The sequence below is a fragment of the Mauremys mutica genome, chromosome 20 (genome assembly GCF_020497125.1).
Source record: "Mauremys mutica isolate MM-2020 ecotype Southern chromosome 20, ASM2049712v1, whole genome shotgun sequence".
NCBI classification, from domain to species: domain Eukaryota; kingdom Metazoa; phylum Chordata; order Testudines; family Geoemydidae; genus Mauremys; species Mauremys mutica.
This window is the reverse complement of record NC_059091.1, coordinates 21,829,867-21,855,934: the sequence shown is the minus strand read 5'-3', so window position 1 is coordinate 21,855,934 and position 26,068 is coordinate 21,829,867. Positions and strand designations below refer to the sequence as shown.

The following is a 26,068-nucleotide window of genomic DNA, read 5'->3' as shown; positions in this document are numbered from 1 at the left end:
CACCACGGCGCCCCCTGCTGGCCCCCGCCCCGCTCCCTGCAGCACGGCGCCCCCTGCTGGCCCCCACCCGGCTCCCTGCATCACTGCGCCCCCTGCTGGCCCCCGCCCCGCTCCCTGCAGCACAGCGCCCCCTGCTGGCCCCCTCCCTGCTCCCTGCAGCACAGCGCCCCCTGCTGAGCCCCCGCCCCGCTCCCTGCAGCACGGCGCCCCCTGCTGGCCCCCGCCCCGCTCCCTGCAGCACAGCGCCCCCTGCTGGCCCCCGCCCCGCTCCCTGCACCACGGCGCCCCCTGCTGGCCCCCGCCCCGCTCCCTGCAGCACGGCGCCCCCTGCTGGCCCCCGCCCTGCTCCCTGCATCACTGCGCCCCCTGCTGGCCCCCGCCCCGCTCCCTGCAGCACAGCGCCCCCTGCTGGCCCCCGCCCTGCTCCCTGCACCACGGCGCCACCTGCTGAGCCCTGCCCCGCTCCCTGCAGCACAGCGCCTCCTGCTGGCCCCCGCCCCACTCCCTGCAGTACGGCGCCCCCTAGCTCATTGGTTAATTGTCTCTCTCTCCCCTTAGGTCCCCGTGCTGTGGCACGATGGAGAACTCTCCAGGCCTCCTGAACCCCCTGGCGTCCCCAGCCCTCCTGGTCCTGGCCTCCACTTCGGAGGGCACCCGGAGCACCAGCACCCCGTGCCAGCAGCCCCGCCACTTTGGGGTGCCAGTCGCCATGGAGAAGCCGTCCCAGCTGCCCTTCCTCGGCGCGGCTTATTCCCTGGTGTACCCCCACCCCGACCGCCTGGTGCCCGCCAGCCGCGACTACCCCCCGCAGCTGCTGCCCCTCCCGCCGCCTTTTGGCCCCCCCGGCCTGGAGCGGGGCGGGGTGGCCATGCTGGGCTACGGTGCCCTGCCCCCCTTCGCCCCCTTCCACCTCGCCGACGACGTCGAGTGCTTCCCGGGGGGCTTCCTGGCGGGCAAGAGGCCCAAGGGCCGGAGCGGGTCGGAGCCGCCTCAGGTCTGCTGCCTGGCGCTGGAGAAGGAGATGGAGGCCCAGCGCGCTCAGATGGGGCCGGAGCCCATTGGCGGGGTGTCCGGGCTGCACCCTTATAAGGGCTCCCCGAATCCACGGCATGGCAAGCCAGGTAGGGGGCGAGAGCAGCACCCCCAGCATCCCTCGGGGGGGGGGGACAGAATGGGGGAAAACAGAGGGAGAGAGAACCAGGTGGGGGACGGATCTTGGGGGGTTTGTCTGCCCCCCTGCCCAGGCCATGGGCTCTAAGCCTGGGTCCCCCTGGGGAACCCCTTCTCCCGCCTTTCTGTCCACACCCCTTTCCCTCGCCCTCCTCAGCAGCCCACCCTCGGCCCCTCTGGATCTCCCCCCCCCGCCAACACCCACTTTCCCTCACTGTATTCACCAGCTCCCCCCTCCCCTCGGTCTTCTGGGCTGCTCCCCCATCCTGGTAACCCCCAGCTCCCCTCATCGTCTCCAACTCCCCCCCTCCCCTTGCCATCCCGGGACCCCTCCCCCCGGGGTCCCCTGCTGCCACTCCTCCCCTGACTGGCCGCAGGACCTCCCCCTTGCCATTGAAGGGGCTGGCGGCTGCGTCCGGCCCTGACTGGCTGTCGCGGAGGGGCGGGGAAGTGGCGGGGTGTGGGGCGCACACGGGGAGCGACGCTGTGGGTGGGTTGTGGTGCACTTACACGCTGTATTCATGTCCTGGGAGCTATTTAAGAAGATCTGGGGCCCGTGACCCCTGAATAAGGGGTCAGGGTAGATGTGGGAGGGGGGCGATTGGACCGGACCTCCCACCCAAATTGAAGCAGCCAAACCTCCCAGGTGGGACAGCATGGAGTGGGTAGAGAATGGGGGGCGGAGGTCTGGGGATCCAGACTCCTGGTTTCTATGTCCAGCTCTGGGAGAGGAGTGGGGTTTAATGGTTAGAGCAGAGGGGGGCTGGGAGTCAGGATGCCTGGTTTCTAGCCCCAGCTGGGGGGTGGAGTGGGGCCTAGTGGTTAAAGCAGGGGTCGCTGCGAGTTAGGACTCCTGGGTTCCACCTCCAGCCCTGCCACTGACTCACCGTGTGACCATGGGCATGTGTCATCCCTGTGCCTGTGCCTCAGTTTCCCCCAGTGTATAATGAGGGGTAATGATGCCAATCCTCCTTTGCAATATGGTTGGAGACCATTGGCTGGGAAGGTGCCAGAAGCGGGGAAAGGAACAATAACCCCCCCGCGTGCCTCATGGGAACCGCCCCCATCAATCTGAGTCAGGATAGTGGGTAGCGAGGGAGCCACAGGACAGACCAAGAACAAACACTGCAGCAGGGGCCTCAGGGGGTGGATGGTTCCTGGGCCCATTTCAGGTACTCGCAGCTCCCTACCCTCAGACTGCACCCTGGACCAGGTCACCCCAGAAAAGTGGATGAGCACCCTGCTCTCACCACTAGACCTCACTGCCCTCCCTAAGCCAGGGATAGAACCCAGGAGTCCTGACTCCCAGCCCTCCCTTCCCAGAGCTGGGGACAGAACCAGGAGTCCGGGACCTATGAAGCTGCATTCTCCCCCTGGGCTTTTCTCATAGAGATGGACTGGCCGCCACCTGCTCCAGTGGGGCTGGAAGGCTTGGGGTGGAGGTGGGTATGGCTCTCCCAGCCCCCCGCCCCCTGGTTGCTCTGGGGTCATTATCCCCAGGGCTCCTACTCTGTCTTGCATCGCTCCCCGCTCTCATGATCACACACCCACTGCACACTGTCGCACACTCACCCTCTCATGCACGCGCACACTTCCCCAATCACACCCGCTCAGACACACACACTCACCCCCCATCACAATCACCCCCGCACACTGTCACACACACACCCTCATGCACACTTCCCTACTCACGCCTGCTCAGACACACACAGTCACCCCCACATCACAGCCTCTCTCTCACAATCACACGCCCCCTGCATACTGTTGCACACTCACCCTCTCACACACACGCACACTTCCCTACTCACGCCTGCTCAGACACACACAATCCCCCCTCCATCTCAGCTTCTCTCTCACAATCACACCCCACAGGCCCTGGCACAATCATGCGCTCCCAGAGACAATCTCACGCACACACACACAGCTGGACCCCCCCACCCCCCCACACATCTGCAGCAGCTGCATCTGAAAAGGGAAAAGCCCATTGTGTGGGGGAGGCCGCACCGCGCTTTTGTTTACCAGGCAGAAAGGGCAGCCTATAAACAGTCACAACGCCCCCCCCCCACCCGCCCTGCCCCCCCGCTCCCTCTACTCCCCTCCCCATCTGCCCTGACAGTGCAACTTTAGGTTGGGAAAAGCAAACAAAGCTTAGGTAGGTCTTTAAACTACTCATCAGCCCCCCCAGCTGCCCTCCTGGGTTCTATCCCCAGCTCTGGGAGGGGAGTGGGGTCTAGTGGTTAGAATATGGGGGGCAGAGAGCCAGGACTCCTGGGTTCTAGTCCCAGCTCTGGGAGGGGAGTGGGGTCTAGTGGTTAGAATATGGGGGGGGGCAGAGAGCCAGGACTCCTGGGTTCTAGCCCCAGTTCTGAGAGGGGAGTGGGGTCTAGTGGTTAGAATATGGGGGAGCTGGGAGCCAGGACTCCTGGGTTCTATCCCCAGCTCTGGGAGGGGAATAGAACCCAGCCCCTGTGTGCCACAAATCCAGACATCTGGAGCTGGGATTTTCCTCTCTCCACTGACCCCCCCAAAATCTGCTGAGCCCCCTGAAATTGATGTGCTTGTGGGGTGGACTCTGTTGTTTGGGGGGAGGCTGTTTCAATCCCTCTGTTTTCCTGCGGGCGGCTTGTCCCAGCAAGTGCTCACTCTGCAAACCGTCCCTGTTTGTTTTAACTCCCTGCGGTGAACCACAATTGCAGGTCGGGGCCTGCCAGGGCCGTGGCTAGTTGGGAGATTACAGCCCTGGCTAAAATGGTTGTGACAAATTCACCGCAGACAGCAGCTCTGTGGCAAACTCTAGGGATCCCACATAATCTTCCTGAGTTACCACATGGGCTGGGCAGACAGCAGGGGGAGGCAGCGAGCCAGCAGCCCTGTCACTGACTCCCTTTGGGGCCTTGAGCCATTTCCCTGCCTCAGTTTCCCCATCGCTACAGAGCTGCAGGCGTGTGGCGCCGATGGCAAGTCAGTGGGTCTGATTCTTTTCTTCCTCACATCGGGATAAATCAGGAGTAAGCGGTGTAAATCAGCAGGTGCCTTGGTGTAGGTGAGATCAGAATCAGGCCCAATGGGCTCTATTCTGCCGCAGGCTCGGGCCTGCTTAAATTGAGCGTCTGCTCAGCATAAGCTGAATTAGCCGTGGCTGGGGGCTCATTAAGGCCGGCTTTGTCCAGGAAACTGCCCTCACTCCCGATCCTACCGAGGGCGCCGTTGTACCCGCAGGCCCGTGTAGACAGGACACTGGCGTTCTCGCCGCCCGTTGCCGCATGGCTCACCCAAGCCCCTCGAATTTACAACTGAACCTAGAAATCCGGCCTCAGGGTGCCGGGGCTGGGGGGTCCCGGTCTCTGGAGCTGGGGTCCCATTGTTAGTTTAAGGCAGGGGTTCTCAACCTGTTTCTTTCGGAGTCCCCCCCACACACCCTGCTATAAAAACGCCAAAGCCCACCTGTGTCTCAACAACTGGTTTTCTGCATATCAAAGCCAGGGCCGGCGTTATGGGGTAGGAAGCAGGGCACTTGCCCGGTGCCCCATACCACAGGGGACCCTGTGAAGCTAAGTTGCTCAAGCTTCAGCTTTCTGCCCTGGGCTAATGCCAGCCCGGCTTGGCGGACCCCCTGAAACCTGCTCGCGGTCCCTGGACTCCTGGTTGAGAACCACTGTTTTAAGGGCTAATTGGGGTCTAAGATCAGATGACCCTTAACCCCGCACCTCCAAATTCCCAGGATCACGTCGCGTCTACACTAAGCGAGGAAACCCCTTTCGGGGAGAGCGGCTGCTTCTCTTGCTCGGCTGGTGTGTGTGTCTTCAGAGCGACACCGCCCCCTACAGCTGTAGCGGTGCCGGTGCCTTCTGGGAACCCCCTGCCCCATAGCCGCCAGGGCTAGAACCCTCCTGCCTCGCTGGGCATCTCTTGCAGTAGAGACGAGCCAACACGTCATAGAAAAGGGGCCTTCTGCATTGAGGCTGCTGGACCCAGGACAAACCCGGTGGCTGTCTCGGGCTTGCTCACCACTAGGGGTCTCCCCGTTGTCTCGTGGAAGAGGTTGGCATGGGCCGGGGCAGGCTGGCTTTGATCCTGCTAGGATGGGGTCCCTGCTCTGCGGCTGGGCCCAGGAGGGGCGGGGGGGCCCCCCCCCGGTAACTTGGCAATGGCAGGGCCGATGCACACAACAGAGCAACCTCTGTTTATCTCCCAGCAGGAGTCAACCACACGGTACAAACGCAACCTTTTCACGAGCCGCTGAGCAATCCGGCCTCCCCCTCCTCCACTTTGCACGGCTGTCCCACCCCGGCGGGGGGAGCTCGGGGTGGGCCTGGCTGGCCCCCTCTTTCTCTTGGATCTTGTCTTTTTGTCATGCTAATCCCCTCGCTGGGTGTATTCATCCCCTTCATTATCTCCAGGCTGCCAGGAGAACAGTGGCAGATGGATGAGATGCAGGGTAAAAAGTCTCCATAATCCAGTTCATGTCCCCCTCCCTACCCCCACAGGCACTCATTACTAATGGGGCTAAGAACCTTGCTAACCGCTGGGGCAGCATGCAAACAGCATGGGCCCACCTGTGCCTACGGGGTTAAACAGAACGATACTTCATACAGATTTCAGAGTAGCAGCCGTGTTAGTCTGTATCCGCAAAAAGAACAGGAGTACTTGTGGCACCTTAAAGACTAACAAATTTAGCTTCAAGAACCCTCAAGTCTTCAAAAAAAAAAATCACAAGTCCTCCCACCCCCCATGAAATTGGCTTAAAAATCATGAGGGATTTTTTAAAAACAATACCTAGATATTTTAAATTGTACCGCTTTCCTGAGAGGGGATGGCCTGACCATTGCTTAGAGTCTTTAAAATGAGATGTAAGGATCTTCTGATGGGTGTTTTTTAATCCAGCTTCTGGGAGAAATTCGGGCTGTGTGTGGTGGGTCAGGGGTCAGGTGGGCTGGTCATGTAGGTCCCTTTCGGCCTGGGAAGCTTCCTGATGCTCCCAGCTCTGCATTAAGATAATGACTAGAATCCACTCTCATGCTTCAGGGCTGCAGCCAGTTGCATGCAGGGGTCAGGAAGGAATGTCCCAGTGCCCCCCCCCACCAAATGCACAATTGGCCAGATGGATCCTGTTTTTTTTTCCTGCCTTCCTCTGAAGCATCAGAGCTCAGCCACAGCTGCCACTGGGACATGGGGCAGGGTGGGCCGGTGCTCTGAGCAGATCCAGAGAATCCCTTTTCTAGCTATCTGGCTGGTGGGGCTTGCTCAGGGTCAGACTGATCGCCCGATTAGGAGTGAGGAGGAGTATTCCCCAAGTCAGATGGGCAGAGATCTTGGGGGCGATTTAGCTTCCTCTGCAGCATGAGGCTGGGATCATAGAGGCATGTCTCACCTAATCACTTCTCCGGCGTTGGTGACACCTGGGTCCCTCCTGGTCTCTGCCGTTGGCGCATGACACTTTAGCCGTCCGTGGACTCAAATCTTTGATTTAACTAAAGTCATTGGGCTCAGCATGGGACGGGGGGTCCGGCAGGAATTTTGTAGCATGTGCTCTGTAGGAGGTCCGACTCGATGGTCTAGCTCGCCCTTCTGGCCTTAAACGCTTGGAAACAAAGTATTTTCCTTAGGGACCCGTTTCCCAGCATCTCTCTGCCACAAGGGCTAGAAATTTGCTTTAAAAAAATGGAAAGCTGAGATTCTCCCCTAATCCCCTGACTCCAGGGGGTGGGGCTTTAACTAAAAACTCCCTGGGCCGGGAGCTTTGCTGTAGATTTCAAGAGGGCCAGGATTTCACCCGATGGATTCGCGAGGGTTTATCTAGCTCTTTAATCACTAGTATTGTTATTTACTAGCGGGTCGCTTGTTTTACACCCAGTGAGCAGCCTGGGGCCCCCATGCCTGTGATGTGTGTAGACAGCAGCAGGGAGATTTCATTGCCTGTGGCACCAAAAGGACACTGCCCGGGACCGGAGTTGAGAGGAAATCAGGATTTCCCGGTGCTCCGATTTTCACCAACATCAGCGGTGCTGAAAACATTCCCTGAAAGCTTGGAAGGGCTCAGATGTTGCATTCAGAAGTTATCGCGCAGATGGAGACACGCCGCTGAGTTGATTGTAGCATCTCACTTCACTCGGTCCATTGTTTTTATTGTGTCATGCCCCGGGACCCCTTTGTGCTGGGTGCTGTAGATTATTTATTAGGTGTATTACGGTAATGTCTAGATCTCCCAGTCATGGCTCGGGACCCCTTTGTGCTGGGTGCTGTAGGTTATTTATTAGGTGTATTACGGTAATGTCTAGATCTCCCAGTCATGGCCCAGGACCCCTTTGTGCTGAGTGCTATAGGTTATTTATTAGGTGTATTACGGTAACGCCTAGGAGCCCCAGGACCCTATTGCGCTAGGTGCTGTACATTATTAGGTGTATTATGGTAACTCACGGCCCAGGACCCCCGTGTGCTAGGCGCTGCAGAGACAGCCCTCAGAAAGACAGGCCTTGCCCAGAGCGTTTCCAATCTAGGGTGGACTTCCTAGCCCCTCTGCGCGGGCCGCTCTCTCATGACACTGCTCTATGCTGCCGCTCTTGGGCGTTTCGATGACCCTTCACTGCCACAGCCTCTTTGGCTTGAGAATCTCCCCACAAGGCCCTTCCAGCGCCATCGTCCCCAGGACTCGGATCTCCCCGCCTCCTGCCCGCCCTGGCCGAAAAACGCAGGGAATCTCAGACCCGAACCTCCGCAGCATCCGCCTGTCTCTGGGTCCCACCGGCCGGGCAGAAAGGTCAGGCATGGCCAGTCCCCAGGACAGGGGTACCCCTATCCCTGCCCCACGCTCCCAGCTAAGACACACTGGGGACCCTGTGCAGGTTTCTGAGGGGCTGGGGAGCTGATCCTGCCCACCCCCAGCGGCCAAATCCTCCCCCCCCAGTGCCCCCTGGGTTAGAAAGAGAATGCCCGACCCCGCCCCACGGCAGTGACAAATGAGGGGGAAGGGGCCGTGCTGGGGGGCCGGGACTCCATTACATCTCACATGTATTCACAGCTCCCCGGGTGTGACTGGCCGCCCAGCTAGGGGCATAAAGCCTATTTTCCGCTCAGCTGGGCGGGCTCGGGACCCCCCACGGCACGGCTGGGAGGTGGAGGCCCCTTTGGGCCTCTCCGTCAGGCCCCCGGCGGTGACAGGGCGTGAAGAGGACAAATTGGCGTAGCTGATTCTCCCCAGGGGGGCCCCGGCCTCTAGGGGAGGGGGGAGCCCAGATCCAGCCCCTGCGAAGCAACCCAGAATGATGCCTGCTGACACACCCTCCCGATTTGTCTTTGGCAGATGGGGTGGGGTGGAGAGGGGGTCAGAGTAGACAATGGCCCTTCAGGATCTTAACTCAAGCAGAACTTTTGCCTCCATTTCCCCCCTCCCCGCACTGTGCAGCCATCCACCGCCTCCTCCTTCCCGTGCCAGGGAGGGGCTGAACAATAGAGGTCCAGTGGGCGGGGGGGGCGGGGGGGGAGCTGGACACCCCGTCCCCCTGCAGACACACCCTCACTGGGCCCAGTCTGGAGTCAGCAGCACAAAGATCGGGACTCAGGGGAGCATTATCCTCAGTCTAGAGACTAGGGAAACTGAGGCGCTGGGGAGTGAGTCTCCCAAGATTATGCAGAGAGCTAGTGGCTAGACTGGGAATGGAACCCAGGAGTTCTGCTCCAGCCACTAGACTCCCCTCCCCTCCCCTCCCCGAGCCAGGAACAGAACCCAGGAGTCCTGGCTCCCAGCACCCCTCTGCTCTAACCACGACACCCTACCCCCCTTCCAGACCCAGGAATGGAACCCAGGCGTCCTGGCTCCCAGCACCCCTCTGCTCTAACCACGACACCCTACCCCCATTCCAGACCCAGGAATGGAACACAGGCGTCCTGGCTCCCAGCACCCCTCTGCTCTAACCACGACACCCTACCCCCTTCCAGACCCAGGAATGGGACCCAGGAGTCCTGGCTCCCAGCACCCCTCTGCTCTAACCACGACACCCTACCCCCCTTCCAGACCCAGGAATGGAACCCAGGCGTCCTGGCTCCCAGCACCCCTCTGCTCTAACCACGACACCCTACCCCCCTTTGGGACCCAGGTGTCCTGGCTCCCACCACCCCTCTGCTCTAACCACGACACCCTACCCCCCTTCCAGACCCAGGAATGGAACCCAGGCGTCCTGGCTCCCAGCCCCGTCTGGGGTCGGGGTCTCTGACAGTAGGGCTGAGGCCCAGTGCGCTCCATCACAGAAATGCCCAATGAAGCTGAGCTAATCACTCCCACTTCCACTCCCACTCACCCACCCCTGCGCTGTTGTGTTGTTGTTACAGCTCATGACACGTTTGCAGTGAAATTGGAATCCCCACCACTGGGAATTGCCTGGTTTCCTTCAAAGCTCCGCCCCTGGCTGGTGGGAAGGCTTCCCCCCTGCCTCCGCACTGACTGGTGGTTCCTCCCCTCCCCGCCCCCTCGGTGGTGGAAGTTGGAGATTTGGAGCTGAGTTTCACTTTGAGGGGTTCTTCGGGGTTTTGTCTGACGTGGAGACTCAGAGCGAAACTCGGGAGTTGGAGCCTGCACAGATCAGCTGGGGAGAAAGTGCTGTCAGGGAACTCCAGTCAGATGGCATATTGTAAATATCGCCTGCCCTGGCGCTAACTGGGGGGAACCATTGTGCCAGGTGCTGCACAGACCCCGACTGAAATCAGGGCCTCCCATGTGCCAGGCGCTGCCCAGACCCCGACCGAGATCAGAGCCCCATTGTGCCAGGTGCTGCACAGACCCCGACTGAGATCAGGGTCCCCATTGTGCCGGGCGCTGCACAGACCCCGACTGAAATCAAGGCCCCGTTGTGTCAGGTGCTGCCCAGACCCTGACCGAGATCAGGGCCCCTTTGTGCCGGACGCTGCCCAGACACATGGTAGGAGACAATCCCTCCCTACCCCACAGAGCTCACAATCTGATAGACAAGCCAGACAAAGGCCGGGTGAAAGCCTGTGCGCTAAGCCACTGCCATGGTGGAAGGATGTTCGTGTAGTGACGGCATTAGACGGAGACTCAGCTGCAATTCTTGGCTCTGCCATGACTCCCTGTGTACCCTGGGGGAAGTCACGGCCCGGCTCTGTGCCTCAGTTTCCCCATCTGCAAAATAAGTTACCAAGACCCCTTCTGCCGCTCTACGTTGAAGAGCTTTCCAGGAAGGGTCTGGCTCTCCCCTGGAGTTTGTACAGCACCAAGCGCAACAGGGCTCTGATTTTGGATAGAAACAACAATAATTATCCTCATTTTACAGATTGGGGGAACCGAGGCACGGAGCCAGACTGTGGTGAAAATCTAGGTGTTTCAATAGGAAGTAAAATCCTGAACAGTGCGGGGAGCCCATGGAAGAGCTGGGAAGTGAGGCTAAATCTCCAAAGGCCCAGATCCTCCCTTCTGGGCCCGGATCAGCTTGTGTGAGAAGCTCAGCCATCAGTATTGATATGCACGTTGTCTCTGCAGGCGTCAGTTTCGCAGGAAGTTCTACCTTGCGGCTGGAAAGTTTGCGTTTTTTTTGAGGGCAAATAAACAGAACCGAGGCACCTTGCTGAATTTTGGCCTCCTGGGACGTGGAATTGAAACTGGGCAACGTGGTCCCTTTTCAGCTCTAGTACATTGGAGGTGGGGGCGGAGGGGAAGGCTAAAAACAACCCACTGCTTGGGAAACAACATTTCATGAGGTCAGTGAGACCCAATGAGCTCTCAGCTCTGCCACGGCCTTGGGCGAGGAGCGTGCCTGCTCCGTGCCTCAGTTTCCCCTCCCCGCTCCCTTTGTCTATTTAGCTTGTCAGCGGGAGTTTTGCCGCTATGAAGTCAAAGGCAGAACTGGAACCCAGGTGTCCTGACCTCAGGCCAGTGCCCTGGATCACATTGCAGTGCCTCTGCGTGCAGCTTGCCTCTTGGGGAGCGTACAGCGCCTGGCGCAATGTGGGGGGGAGGGGAGGCTGGTCTCGGTTGTTGCCTCTGGCCGCTACAACCAGGGCTCATTTTGCATCGGCTGGTAAGGAAGAAGTGTCACACCTTTGATCTCGCTGCAAAACCTTCTGTCCTCCCCCAGCCTTAATCTCTCCCTTCCATTCAGAACCTTCCTCCCACCCCTGCCAGGCAGCAGGTGCCCTGCTGTCCCTGGTTGGACACAATAACCCCAACAGGCAGCTCGGACAAAGGCTCAATGGGATTGATTAATAGCTCGTTAACCAGGCCCTGACCCCCAGCCAGGGCTGAAGGAAGAAGCTCCCGGGGTCACATCGCAGAGGGCTGCAGCTCATTGACCAGACTGATTGATTGGGGATCTCCGCTCCCCGGGCTCCTCGGCCCCAGCTGCCCTCTGCTGGCCCCCCGGAGAGGCCTTGGCTCGGTAACCAGCCCCTCTTGCCCCTTAGGCGAGACGGGGACTTGCAGATTCAGGCCCTCCCAGCAGGGGGCGCTGTGGGGAGTGGGGCAGGAGCGCTGGCTGTGGGGGGAGCTCCCAGCTACCCCAGCCCTGGCCTCTCCCAGCAGGGGGTGCTGTGGGGAGTGGGGCAGGAGCGCTGGCTGTGGGGGAGCTCCCAGCTACCCCAGCCCTGGCCTCTCCCAGCAGGGGGCACTGTGGGGAGCGGGGCAGGGGCGCTGGCTGTGGTGTGTGTGGGGGAGCAGCCAGCTGGGCGGGACGTCCCCGGGGCTGGGGGTTTGACCAGGCTGCCTCCTTTTTCCCAGGGGAGAAGAAGCTGGAGCCGTTGGCCCTTCGGTGCCCCCTTTGCCAGAGGGAGCTGCAGTGCACGGAGCTGGGACAGCACCTGCAGCAGGAGATCGAGAGACTCGCCCACCTCCTGGACAGGTACGGGAGCCCCCCACCTCCTCCCCATGGACAGGTATGGGAGTCCCCTTCCCCCCTCCCCATGGACAGATACGGGAACCCCCCACCATGGACAGACACAGGAGCATCCCTAGCCCAGTGAGTCAGCGAGACCCCTGGATGGCGGGGGGCTTTGTGGACTGGTCCCACTGGGGCTCTGCACTCTCCCTCCCCCCGCAGCTCACTCTTTCCGTCTCTCTCCGCAGGGAGGCCACGACCCCTCTGGAGGACGCCCAGAGATCGTCCCAGGTGAGCTCCCTCCTGGCTCCGGGGACGGCTGTTGCAAAGGAGTTTTGTCCCTCTCCCCCTCCCCGTGGGGTTCCCCCCACATCCCCATCACCCTTCCTGGGGAGGGGCACTAAGGAGCTAGAGGCTGCAGTCGCCCCTGTGGGTGAACTCCAGGGGGCGCTATCCTGACCCAGCCCAGCCCAGCCATTGCCCCAGCTCACAGGCTGTAAGAGGCAAGGGTAGAGGTGGTGAACACTGATTCTTCGCAGAGAGCTCCTGAGACTGGAATAGCCGGGAGCTCACCCCACAGCCAGTGCTCCTGCCCCACTCCCCACAGTGCCCCCTGCTGGGAGAGGCTGGGACTGGAGCAGCCAGGAGCTCCCCCCCACAGCCAGTGCTCCTGCCCCACTCCCCACAGCGCCCCCTGCTGGGAGAGGCTGGGACTGGAGCTCCCCCCACAGCCAGCGCCCCCTACTGGGAGAGCTTGGACACCAAATGTCCATAATCACTCAACCCCCGGGGGCTCCAGCCATCCCGCTGTTCTTCCCCTGCTGCTCCAGCCCCACATGATCAGCGGCGCAAGCTCACCCCTCACATCTTCCCTTCCAGTCTCCAGCGATCTCCGCTCAGGATGGCACCGACTCTCCCCAGGGGTCACCGCAGGCCTACGAGGACGGGCACAACAAAGTGGACAGGCAGCAGGTGCGCTCCCCCGACCACATCCCTCCACGGGGACTCGAACTGGGGACCTTCGGCTGCGCAGACACTAGCCCCAAACATGGGAGATAAAGGGGCCCTTCCCCCAGCTGGTGTAGCTGGCTGTTGTAGTACCCAGACTTTGCCAGTAGAGGGAGACACGATTGCATGGACTAAGCCAGGGTGTTGCACGAGGTTAGCAATCCAGCCTGGAGCCATGTGGTGGGGGTTGGGGGGCCTGACTTGGGATCCCCTTTCTCCCTGACCCCTGGACAGGGAGGAGGCTCCGCAGATGCATCTGGGAGAGGGGACGCCATCCACCTACGCTCTCCAGCTGGGGCGAACCGCTTAGAGCCTGCCTGGGCAGGGGAGGCGACACAAGAGCAGTTTTCTTCCATCGCCTGAGACTCACCCCTTTGCTTTCTCCCCCCACAGACCTTTCTGCGGGTGAAGTCAAACCGGGAGGGCCGCATGGGAGGTGAGAAGGGGACTCAGCTTGGATCTGGGCTGCGGGGGTGGCATTTATACTGGGAGGGGAGGGTCGGACTGAACCTTCATTGGTGGTGGATCCATGCTGATAAGGGGTGGGAAGGTCTAGTGGTTAGGGCACGAGACCTGGACCTGCACACACAGGGGTTTCAATTCCTGGCTTGGACACCAAGTGTCATCTAGTGGTTAGAGCTGGGACTCTAGTTTTAGAAGAGAAGTAGCATCTAACGGTGCGGGTGGACTTTTCCCAGCCATGCCTCTTACTGACTGCGTGGCATGTCACTGCTCCGTGACTCGGTTTCCCCATATTTGTCAAGTGGTGGGGGAGGGATAGCTCAGTGGTTTGAGCATTGGCCTGCTAAACCCAGGGTTGTGAGTTCAGTCCTTGAGGGGACCATTTACGGATCTGGGGCAAAAATCTGTCTGGAGATTGGTTCTGCTTTGAGCAGGGGGTTGGACTCGATACCTCCTGAGGTCCCTTCCAACCCTGACATTCTATGAATAATATTGAGCCACTTTGGAAAGTCTCACAGGGGAGGCACTTTGGAAGCAGAAAGCCGGACCCTGGAGCCACGCCTGGTTTTGCAGACCCTGTTGCTTTTGGAACTTAATAACCTGAGCAGGCTGGATTTCAATCAGGGCCCCGATCCAGTGACTCCATCCCCCTGAGTTGTCCCCTGCCCAGGTCCCTCCATGGAGATCCAGCTGCCCACCCCCCATGAGCTGTCCAGCGCTCCCCATCAACCCCCTCTCCAGGGATGCACAGCCGCCTCCTGGAAGGTGCTTTCCGATCTGTCTCTCTTGTCTTGCAGCCAGAGCCGGACGGTTTAAACGGATCAGACCCTGCCTGGAGGAGCAGGTGAGGATCCGGGGCTGGGTGTCTGGGTGTGCGTGGATCGGGCCCTGCATATAAGGGATTTAGCCCCAGAGATTGCCCCTGAGTGGTGCCGTGTTAAACTGCAGCCTAAGGGCCAAGGATGAGGGCAGGCATTTTAATATGGGATTGCAGTAGAGACAGTCGTGTGGAGAGTGAAACTGCCCCCAGCAAGGCTCGATACCAAGCTAGATGGGCCCATGGGTCTGATCCTGGACGGCAGGAAGTGGGGGGATATGGGGCTACTTGAGCCCGTGGGTCTGATCCGCAGCAGTGCGACCAGGGTGGGGGGATACTAGATTGCAGAGGTGTCCCTTGAGGGGAGACGGTCTCTGCTTCCCACCCCTACCAAGGATCGAACTCCCAGCAGCAAGGGACAGACTCCCCCCGCATACGTCCGGCGTCTGTGTCTCTCCCGGAGGCCCAGATGGAGGGGCCTCTCCCCAGGGGCTCCAGGCTGGCCGAGGCGGAGGACGAATTCTCCGAGGGGAGCCACTGCGGTGGGTACGAATATCGCAGCCCGAAGAAAAACGTCCTGGAGACAAAAGGTAGGGGGCAGCTCTCGCGATGGGGACAGATGGGGGGGGTGGCTTGGGAGGCATGCGTGTGGGTCCCTGCCCCCCCGGGTATGTGAATTCTCTTCTCACCCCTCCCTCTTCCTCGCTTTCCCCCTCCCCTGCTGCTCTGGCTGCGTCTGAGCGAGGCTTGGAGCTGTTCTGGGTCAGTTACTCCCAGGTGCCTCTAGGCTGCTCTAGTGACCTTAAATTGGGATGGAAATGGCCCACCAGGGGTCTCTGGGGCTGGCAAGGGGCCGGGGTTAGGGTTCTGCACCAGTCTGGCGGGGAGGGGATCGTTCACTGCACTGTGGCTATTCCTGCCCTCCAGGGCCCACGGGGGGTGGATCGGGGCGTAGTTAGGGCTGTGGCTATTCTCTCCTTCCCCTAGGGGGCGGAGCATAATTTAGAGCGGCCTCCAGGCTGCTCTACCTGCAGCATGTGCTGGGAATGTGTGGAGCATAAAGGTAGCTTCAGGCAACTTTCCCTCTCTCCCTCCACCGTCCCAAGCACAAGAAGGGAGTAACTGAGAATTCACCCGTGCTGGGTCTGTTGAGCACTGGGCTGCACCGGCTCTGAGCCAGCCTGGTGTTCCTACCCCCTCCCCAAAGGAGCTCTCTGGAGAGGGAGGAGGCTGTGCACAGCTGTGGAGCTACCGGATGAGTTTGTTACATTGGTGTTAGAGTCGGAGCAGAACCTTTGATGCTGGAAAATGGGCTTGGTCAGACTAAAGTAGGGTGTGATACACCTGTGTGTACTGGGGGCGAGACCACTGCCCTCTACTGGATGGAATCAGAATGCTCCGGTATGTGTCATAAGCCCTGTATTGCTAATGGAGATTCTCCTTTAATTCAGGCAGCAGAAGTTTAACCCTTTGGAGGAGGAGAAGGCTCTGTCTCCGAGGCCCCCTGTGTATGGCTTAGCTGAAATCCAGGGCGTCTCTGCTCCGCAGGGCAGAGATTCCAGGCAGATTCACCCCCTCTGCTTTGTTCTTGTTTTTAAATCCAAACCCCTCTCCACAGCACGTTCCCCAGCCAGATGCAGAAACGTCACAAATTTCAGTTCCTCAAACCCACACCTGGATTTGTACAGACTGGTTGGCTCAGCAGAACCCAGCTGAGAAATCTGACAGTTTCCTGTACTTCACGCTTCCTGCCCTCAGTTCAGCCTGGGCTCAGTTCCTTGCTATGGCATTCACATCCCAAAGGACCTAATGGGATGGGGGGGGGGGGCTGGGAGTCAGGACTCCTGGGTTCTATCCCCAACTCTGGGAAGGGAGTGGAGTCTAGTGATTAGAGCTGGGGGGGGGGTAGGTTTGGGATCAGGACTCCTGGTTTCTATCAGTTGCTCTGGGAGGAGAGTGGGATCTAGTGGTTAGAACACGGGGGGCTGGGAGTCAGGACTCCTGGGTTCTATCCCCAGCTGTGGGAGGGCAGTGGTTACCTAGTGCTTAGAACACTGGCTGTGGGAGAAGGGAGTATTGTCTAGTGGTTGGAGCAGGGGACTGGGAACCAGGACACCTGGGTTCTCTTCCTCTGTGTGACCATGGTCAAGTCATGCCCCGCCTCCCCCGGGCCCAGTGTGCCTCAGTTTCCCTATTTGTATCACGGGAGTTATACTTCCCAGGGTGGGTTGTGAATCTTTCCAAAGCCCTTTGACACAATCCTTAGCTCAGCTGGCTGGTGCTAGAAGAAAGGCAGGATGCTCCAATGAGTCTAGGATGTGGGAGACCAGGGTTCAAGTCCCTGCTCGGCCACAGACTTCCTGTGTAACCTGGGGCAAGTTACTTAGCCTGTCTCTGCCTCAGGTATTATTCCATCTGTACAATGGGGATAATAGCCCTGCCCTGCCTCCTGGGGGGTTGTGAGGATGTGTAGATTGTGAGGTGCTCAGATGCAATGAGAATGGGGGCCGCCTAAGATAGACTATAAAATACAACGCGTTGTTAATTATCAGTGGTAATTAGCAGCAAAGGTGGGGGTGGGGCAGGAGAGAGGGCAGCCTCAGATCCCTCAATGGAAAGCAGGAAGCCAACAGAACGGACACCTAGGTCCAGCTCCCAAGCTGGTGTAAACTAGTGCCACTCCATTGGAGTCGATGAAGCTCTGCTGCTTTACACCGGCTGAGGATCTGACCCTTGTGGAATAACTTGCCCCAGATCCCCCCCCCTTTCCTGGGGGGTTTGCCCCATGGGAACAGGACGGAGATCCTTGGCGGAAGAGCTTCCAGGCCCAGCTGGAGCAGAGCCGGGGGGCAGGTGGGTGGGATGGAGCAAGGGGCAGAGTCACCGACTAAGCAGGGCCATGGGCGGAGGTTGCTGCCGTCTGTGAGGCAGTGGGCCCTCAACAGAGGTCAGTGCAGGAGGGGATACCTGGCGTGTGACCCCGCAGGGCCTGTTAGCGCCCAGTAGTTCATGGGCTCCAGAGGCTGCATGGGAGGCAGAGGAGCAGCAGCAGGAGGAGGTGGATGGATGCAGGATGTGGGCTCTGGGGCGGGAATCCTGCAGTGTGATGCTGGGCGGGGGCTTAACTGGAAAGGAGGGAGCGGCTTCCGTAGAGTGGATCGTTCAGGACACCTGGGTTCTCGTCTTGGCTCAGCCACTGACGTACTGTGTGGCCTAGGGAAAGTTGTGTTGCCCCTCAGTGCCTCAGTTTCCCCTCCCAGCCTGTGTCTATTTGGAGCGTAAACTCTTCAGGGCAGGACTTGTTCTGTGTCCGAGGCGCACTGGGAACCTGATCTCTGTTGGGGGATCTTAGATGGGAAGCTCCCTAGGGCAGAAACGATCTCTTTGCTCTGGGTCTGTGCAGCACCCAGCACAAGGAGGTCCTTAGGTGCTACCGTAATACACCTAATAAATAATGTTCAGCGCCCCGGACAATGGAGTCCTGCTGGGCCATGACTGGGGTGCCTAGGTGCTACCGTAATACACCTAATAAATAATGTTCAGCGCCCCGCACAATGGAGTCCTGCTGGGCCATGACTGGGGTGCCTAGGTGCTACCGTAATACACCTAATAAATAATGTTCAGCGCCCCGCACAATGGAGTCCTGCTGGGCCATGACTGGGGTGCCTAGGTGCTACCGTAATACACCTAATAAATAATGTTCAGCGCCCCGCACAATGGAGTCCTGCTGGGCCATGACTGGGGTGCCTAGGTGCTACCGTAATACACCTAATAAATAATGTTCAGCGCCCCGCACAATGGAGTCCTGCTGGGCCATGACTGGGGTGCCTAGGTGCTACCGTAATACACCTAATAAATAAGGAACTATACTGACACTCGTCCTGGCGGGGGGGGGGGGGCAGAGTTTTAGTCCAGTTCTGCTTGCCATCCTCCGCCCCCCCGTCTTCCTCACAAAAGATTGTGCAAAGTCTGAGTTTTGCTGAACAAAAACAAACGTCAAACCCGGTGAACTTTGCATGAGACGGAATTTTTGTTGGGATTATCGCTTTGCTGGGCGCCGAGGACAAAAGCGGCAGGGGGTCCCGAGGCTTTCGGAGAGGAGCTAGTGGCCCCTGTTCTTAACGATTGGGCATTGTGGTGATACTGTCCAGCTCAGGGCCCCATTACGCTAGGTGCTGTACAGACCTGTTGTCCCATGCTAATGTTGCAAGGGAGCGAGGAGAGGGCTGTTTAATTTTGTACTTAAAACCGGGGCCTGTCTGGCACTCCCCTGGCACCCCCCCACCGGCACCCCCCCACCACTTTTGTTGCCACCCAGCATCTGTCTGAGCTGTCGTGAAACAGGATCTGCTGTCCCTGGGAGGGGGGAGGTGCTGCTGAGCCAGACACTGGCTTCCTGCCCCTAGAGCAGTGCAGCTGGGGAGGCTGTCTCCCCGCCCCCCCCTCCCCGCCCCCAGTGTCTCCCAGTTCAGGTTGTCATGGCGGAATCCCCTGGCATTGTGGTTCCCACTTCCTCCGCTCGCCCCTCTGTCTGCGGTATCTGAGCAGAGACTTCCCCCCGAGGGACAGTTGTATTACGATCCCTGGGGGCGGCAGGGTGGGGGCATTGCTACCCTTATTTCAGGAGCCTGTGCCCCTGCCTGCCGCCCACCCCACCACCTGCCTCCCTGCCCCCCCTTCCCTGCACATCTGTTCCACCAATCCGCTCCCCAAAGCCACCGTCCTTTCGGGGTTCCCCACCGGGCCAGTGGGGTACAGCGATAAGCTGGCCTCCCTCGTCCGCCCTTCCCTCCTCATGCTGCTGGCTGACCTTGGGCAAGTCACCGCCCTGCCCCGTGCCTCAGTTTCCCCTCTACCTTCCATCTACTTAGATTGTAAACTCTCTGGGGCACTGTCTCTCGCCGGGTGTTTGTGCAGCGCCCGGTGCAACGGAGGGGCCCGTGATCCCAGTCGGGTGTGGGGCTGTGCAGCGCCTGGCGTGATGTGGGGCAGGGAGGGAAGTCTGATCTCAGTTGGGAGGAATCTCAGTCAGATGCTACCATAATACAGCGGTAACGCCCTTCGTTTCTCCCCCATCCCCGGCTGGCCACGCGTAGTGGCTGATGAGTGGGCTCCAGCCTTGGCTAAGGGATCCGGCTTTTCTACCTCAGCCAGCAGAGGCTGACGCCGTTAGATCTCGGGGTCGCGGGTGGGGGTCCGTACAGCTGATGCCCAGCGCTGTATTAAGAGCCCCTTCCCCATCTCTCCCAGACTGCAGACTCTTGGTGGCACAGAGCAGCGACGAGGCGGACATGGACTCGGATGGTGACGAGCTGCCGGCCTTCGCCAAGCAGACGTATCCTGCTCCCTGTGGGGCTGAGGGAGGAGCAGGCGTAAGAGCTGGGAGGTTTCCCTTCTGCCCCTAGACTAGGTGGCCATTCAGAGAAGTGGCGGGGTAGCAAAACCCCACGGCTGCACCATTCGCACCCGCCACTCACAGAGTTGCGGCCCGGCCCTGCTTCCAGGCCGCACAGCCCTGCAGCTTGAGCTGATGGAGCGCTCCCCCGGCTGGCAGCGGTAGTAAGTCCCTTAGTCGCTCCCACGTGGACCCAGCAGCTGGTGATGTGCCACGCCCTCTATAGGAGCGGGGAGGAGACAGCACACACGCTAGTTGCCATCAGCGCCAGCCCAGCTGATCAGCGCTCGGGCAGCCTGGAGCAGAACCGGAGGCCAAGGTTGGATTGAAGCGTCGTGCTGGGCCGGAGGTGAACTCGCACTCAATGAAGTGGGATCTAGTGCTTAGAGCAGCGTGGGCTGAGAGCCAGGGCACCTGGGTTCTAGTCCTGGCTCTGGAAGGGCAGTGGGGTCCAGTGGTTGGAGCAGGAGGGCGGTGACTCAGGACGTGACTTTCTGGGCCTGGCACTGAACTCTGCCTCCCTCTTTAATTCAGGCAGGTTTCTTTGCCTGTTGTGCCTCAGTTTCCCCCTCCCCACCTTCCCCAGCCAGTTTGCAAAGTGCTTTGAGATCCTTGAATGAAGGGCAAAGCACACTTGGGATCTGTATCACGTCGTGGCCTGGACCACGGGCTCTATAATCGGCACGTTCCACGACCGCCTCTTTCGGCAAACTCAGCCCGGGCCACCTCCCTGATTTCAGTCCCGGCTTTTGGGGGGACACTGTCTAGATCCCTGGAGCTCTCTGGCTGTGGGGGGAGGGGGCTGTAAGGGTATTGTCTCTTCCTTCACTGCCACCTGACCAGGTGCCTGTCTCCAGTCTCGAAGAGCGCCCCAGCGGAGGAGGACAGCAGGAAGCCAGGGGGCCTGGGTGCACCTGGGACGGCAAGAGGGTAAATCAGGGGGGGCTCCCGCTTTCTCTTGGCTTCCTTCCAGTGCCCTGTTGCTCAGTGGCTGAGCCGCTCCAAGGGCTCCCGGGTGTGTGCCCTCGACTGCCCTGACCTGCCCCCTCCATCGCGCCATCCTGCTAAGAGATGGCCCCGGCTCAGCGCCGTCCGTCTATCTTCTCTCCCCGGCCCTGCCCCAGAATCCCAGCACTCCCTCGGGTCGTCTGGATCCGAATTCTGGCTTAGCTTAATCTCTAGTCGCCTTCTCCCCCCGGCCTTGCTCATGTCCAGTGCCAGCCTCTCGGCTTCTCTCCAATCCTCTCCTGTCCCCGCAGCAAGGTGGAGGAGGAGGAGGGAGACGCCACCCTCACCATGGAGCTGCTGAAGGCTCAGATCCAGGAGCTGCGGCGACGGCTCCTCCGAAAGGACTCGTACAAATGCCACATTTGCCTGGTAAGGGTGGCCCATCCCCCGGCTTGTTACTACCCCCTCTCACACACACACTGGGCCCAGGAAGCAAAATTTGGACCCGGATCCGACATATTAAGATCTGGGGGTTTTGACCTGGCATCTGAACGAGCAAGTTCACGCGACTGGCTCCCAGTGCAGAGCAGTTAGAGGTGGAGATGCTGTGATGTCCTCCCCACACATCTCTGCTTGGGACCAAAACACGAGGTCTGGATTCCACTCCCTCCAGAGTCTGGCATCATTCTGGATACTTGAGTAGCCAGGAGCTCCCCTCCCCGCAGCCAGCGCTCCTGCCCCGCTCCCGACAGCGCCCCCTGCTGGGAGAGGCTGGGGGTGGAATATCCGGGAGCTCCCCCGCAGCCAGCGCTCCCGCCCTGCTCCCTACAGCACCCCCTGCTGGGAGAGGCTGGGGGTGGACTAGCCGGGAGCTCCCCCGCAGCCAGCGCTCCTGCCCCGCTCCCGACAGCGCCCCCTGCTGGGAGAGGCTGGGGGTGGACTAGCCGGGAGCTCCCCCGCAGCCAGCGCCCCCGCCCTGCTCCCTACAGCGCCCCCTGCTGGGAGAGGCTGGGGGTGGACTAACCGGGAGCTTCCCCGCAGCCAGCGCTCCTGCCCCGCTCCCGACAGCGCCTCCTGCTGGGAGAGGCTGGGGGGGGACTAGGTGGGAGCACCCCCGCAGCCAGTGCTCCTGCCCTGCTCCCGACAGCGCCCCCTGCTGGGAGAGGCTGGGGTGGACTAGCTGGGAGCTCCCCCGCAGCCAGTGCTCCCACCCTGCTCCCTACAGCGCCCCCTGCTGGGAGAGGCTGGGGTTGGAATAGCTGGGAGCGCCCCCGCAGCCAGCGCTCCTGCCCCGCTCCCGACAGCGCCCCCTGCTGGGAGAGGCTGGGGGTGGAATATCCGGGAGCTCCCCCGCAGCCAGCGCTCCCACCCTGCTCCCTACAGCGCCCCCTGCTGGGAGAGGCTGGGGGTGGACTAGCCGGGAGTTCCCCCGCAGCCAGCGCTCCCACCCTGCTCCCTACAGCGCCCCCTGCTGGGAGAGGCTGGGGGTAGACTAGCCGGGAGTTCCCCCGCAGCCAGCGCTCCTGCCCTGCTCCCTACAGTTCTTTCCCAACGTTCAGTCTCTTTCCTTTCCAGGACTCGTACTCTGTGCCTTTGACTTCGATTCAGTGTTGGCACATCCACTGCGAGCAGTGCTGGCTCCGGACCCTGGTAACGCCCCCCCGCCCCCCTGTTCCCTTTGGGCTCCCTGCCCATGCTCCATTACCCGCTCCAGAGCATGAAATACACAGTCCAGAGACACCCCTTGTGCATTTCGCTGCATAACCCCCCCTGCTAGCTCTCCTCTCCCCGAGTCGCTGCTGTGAGCCCCCCCAATGCTGGCTTGACTCCAGGCATTGATGGCAGGTCAGACCTGCCCAGCCCTCTGTTCTGTCCCATTCAAGCTCTCATACCGTGCCCATCACCATGGTCCCTGGGCCCCTGCCCATCATGCATCAACTCACATGACTGCTATTGGTTTCTTATTGTGCTCTTGAAGGGAAGTCTGGTCCGGTGGTTAGAGCAGGGGGGCTGGCAGCCAGGACACCTGGGTTCCATTCCCAGCTCTGGGAGAGGAGTGGGGTCTAGTGGTTAAAGGGGGGTGGGGAGGGATGGGAGACAGGACACCTGGGTTCCATTCCCAGTTCTGGGAGAGGAGTGGGGTCTAGTGGTTAGAGGGGGGCGGGATGGGAGACAGGACACCTGGGTTCCATTCCCAGTTCTGGGAGAGGAGTGGGGTCCAGTGAATTGGGGGGTTAGGGTTCTCAGCTCCTATTCCTAGCGCTAACATTTAGCACCCAGAGGTAGCTGCATTTCAGTGGCAGGTGAGGGGCGTGCTGAATGCAGGGTGCTCTGCCGGAGTCGGGGGCGGGGGTGCATTGTTAACCATTTACCAGATCTCTTTTAAAGCTTGACGTCTCCCGCTGCCCTTTCTTCCAGGGCTCCAAGAAGCTCTGCCCGCAGTGCAACGCCATCACGTCCCCCGCCGACCTGCGGCGCGTGTACCTATGATCTCAGGCCAGCCTCCCAGCCCCGATGGCTGCATCCTTCAGCACGAGCCACGCATCCCGCTCCCCCCAGGTCCCCCCACTGCAGACTGAACCCAAACTGGGAGGCTGCTGACCCGCTAAAACGACCTGCCACCCATCCTGGGAAGTGAAAGCAAAAGGAGCTACACCTGCTCCGGGCATGGGTCGTGACTAGCTGTGGCACCCCCTCGCCATGGCCGGGAACGGGGGGGGTTGGGGGGGGGCTGCTTTCCTGTGGCCCGTTTCCCCTTCTGCCCCCTCTTGTTTGTCTTTTGTTCATTAAGTAAAACCTATTTTTAGTAACGCTTGACCCTGGCCTGAATGCGTCGCTCCCACCCCTCCAAAGAGAGCCGCTGACGGCGGTGGGCATGCAGAGAACACACCCAGGCCCTGCTCCCAGGCTGGGGCGCCCCTGACCCCAGGCTCAAGTCCTGGCTCTGCCACACACTCCCAGAGGGAGTGGGGTCTAGTGGGTTGGGGATCAGGACTCCTGGGTCCCCTTCCTGCTTGGGGGGAGGGGCAGAAGGGGGCTTGCGGTCAGGACTCCAAAGAACCCAATTCGCCCTGGCTCTGCAGCTCAGGATCTCCCAGCCCCAGGGCCGCCCAGAGTGGCAAGTGGGGCAATACTATGAAATACTATATTCTTGTGGGGCCTGGGGCAAATTGCCCCACTTGCCCACCTTTGGTGCCCAGCCCCCTGCTCTACCCACTACATCCCACTCCTCTCCCAAGCTGAGGATAAACCCAGAAGTCCTGACTTCCAGTCCACCCTGCTAGATCCCCACTCCCCTCCTGAGCGGGGGATTGAACCCAGGAGTCCTAGCAGCAGATCCCCGTTAAACCCCAAGGCCGTACGCCCCACACACTGGAGTCAGTCTCTCTGCCTCGACTGGGAGTGGCGGGCTGCCCAGGGCTCCTCCGGACCCTGCCTTCCCCACTGTGCTGAGAAATCACAGCCCTGACGCAACGCTGGCTGGAAATCTACCAAGTTCACATGATGGCCTCACGGACCCCGTGGCAGACAGGAAATACTGTTGCTGTAAGAGGCCTGCCTGGTTTCCTCTGGAGCTAAGGGGTGGGCAAATCCCTCCACTCCCCCCACCCCTCCCCGACTCTTCCCCACTCCCCCAGCTGCTCTGTGCGAGCCCAGTAAAGCTGGGTTATGGCTGAGCTGGGTTATCCCACCGCCGAGCTCCATGCACTAGGCAACACTGCCTTATATGACATCCCCAGGACGCCTGGGTTCCATTCTGTGCTCTCCAAGGGGAGCGGAGTGTAGTGGTTACAGCGGGGCGCCTTGGAAGTCAGGATGCCTGGGTTCATCTTGACTGACTTGCCGCGTGACCATTTTTTTAACAACACACTTCAGCTCCTGGATCCAGCCATCTGGCCTGTTCAGAGCAGGGGGGTCGGGTTCACCCGGTGTTGCGAATTGGGTCGGTGGCAAGGTTCTCACCTGGGTGCAAAAATTACCCACCAGGTTAGTAGAGGAAGGGTTAATGGTTAGAGGCATCAGGGCTCCTGGGCTCTCGTCATAGACCAGGCAGGACAGAGTGGGGTCTAGTGGTTAGAGCAGGAGGGCTGGGCACTAGATGTCCTGGGTTCTATCCCCAGCTCTAAGACAGGAGTGGGGTCTAGTGGTTAGAGTGTGTGCAGGGTGGATCTAGGACGCCTGGGTTCTCATTCCAACTCGGGGGTAGGGGGTTAGAGTGGAGAGAATTGGAAGGCAGGACTCCAGGGTTCTCCTTGGCTGATTTGCTGTGTGATCCTATTTTTAACACACCACACCACCCGTCGGTGCCTCAGTTTCCCCCCCCCGAGGCTCAGACTGCCCAGGATTCTGTGAGGCGCACCCAGGAAGCCTGGTGCCACCTCAATGGGTATGAGTTGAAGTAAAGCCTCCGGCATCATCGGGGGACGGACCTGCTGGGAGTAGCTGCGTGCAGGGAGGATGGGGAAGCTGCATGAAATGTGTGGGTGGGAGCAGAGGCCGAGGGGTAGTTTCATTTTCCTCCTCCCATGCGTTCACAGAGCCAGGAGCAATTTACACCTCCAGAAAGGGGCTTTTCCACTCTCTCTGCCCGGAGTTTCCTGTTAAGGCTCATTGCATGTCTATCTATGGATCTTTCTCTATGGTTTTTGTCAATGGAGTTCTTCATTCACCCCAGTGTCCCCTGCAGGAGACAGCTCCATCCCCGCTGGGTGCGTTCAGGACTGGGAAGTTTCATTCTCGACCAGGTTCTTCCAATAATACTTAGCTCTCAGGTAGAGCTTTTCTTCCATAGATCTCAGACAGCGAGATCCTCAGTGGTACTTCGTGCCGAGCCCCATTGAAATCAAGGGGAGTGAGACCTCTAAGAAACTTTGAGTAGCTGGGCCAAATTGCTTTAGAGGTCAGTGTCATTATCCCCATTGCACAGATGGGGAAACTGAGGCGGAGAGCGGCTAAGCGACTTGTTCAAGGTCACCATGGCAGAGCTGGGAATTGAATTCAGACCCCACCCCACCCCCGTGTCCTAGAGGGGCACCCTAACCACTGGAGCACCCTTCCGCTCCTAGCAGAGCGATGGAGCTCGGTCAAGTCACAGCATTGCTCTCAGCCTCAGTTTCCCAATCTGTAAAATGGGAAGAATGCTCATTCCTTTGTCTGTTCAGATTAGAAACAGGGCTTCTGAGTTTCAGTTTCAACCGATAAACACCAATAACCCCATGCTAAAAAAAAATCATCATTGTTTAATCCATTAAACACCAGAAAACACCGGAAATGGTTGGTTTGTTCCTCTAAAGACTCAAAAGCACATCACTGCTGATCAGCTGAAGTGGGGTGAAAACACCCTGCCTGTGAAACCCGGCACGGAGCTGGTTTATGGTAAAATGAAATAACGTAGGAGCAAAATATACATAGGGTTAAGTCAGTTCAGTTATAAGGAATGAAGCTGGA

General features: G+C 59.8%; 1 protein-coding gene across 1 annotated transcript; it reads left to right on the top strand.

The window, feature by feature from the left end:
- The first annotated feature begins 577 nt into the window (after positions 1-577).
- Positions 578-23,304, top strand: LOC123354068 (E3 ubiquitin-protein ligase Rnf220-like). Its single transcript, XM_044995694.1, has 13 exons — positions 578-1,121; positions 11,894-12,014; positions 12,239-12,281; positions 12,870-12,962; positions 13,392-13,434; positions 14,258-14,304; positions 14,687-14,867; positions 19,528-19,649; positions 20,118-20,121; positions 20,530-20,602; positions 20,932-21,049; positions 22,196-22,270; positions 23,039-23,304. Exons 1-13 carry the CDS (start codon positions 578-580, stop codon positions 23,108-23,110), a joined length of 1,536 nt encoding a protein of 511 aa, XP_044851629.1. The 3' UTR covers positions 23,111-23,304.
- Positions 23,305-26,068: the final 2,764 nt, after the last annotated feature.

Excerpts from the sequence above, each read along its gene's own strand:
- LOC123354068 (XM_044995694.1), top strand. The coding sequence starts at position 578 with ATGGAGAACTCTCCAGGCCTCCTGAACCCCCTGGCGTCCCCAGCCCTC. Across the intron at positions 12,282-12,869 it reads ACGCCCAGAGATCGTCCCAG|TCTCCAGCGATCTCCGCTCA; the intron begins GTGAGCTCCCTC and ends CTTCCCTTCCAG. Across the intron at positions 12,963-13,391 it reads ACAAAGTGGACAGGCAGCAG|ACCTTTCTGCGGGTGAAGTC; the intron begins GTGCGCTCCCCC and ends CTCCCCCCACAG.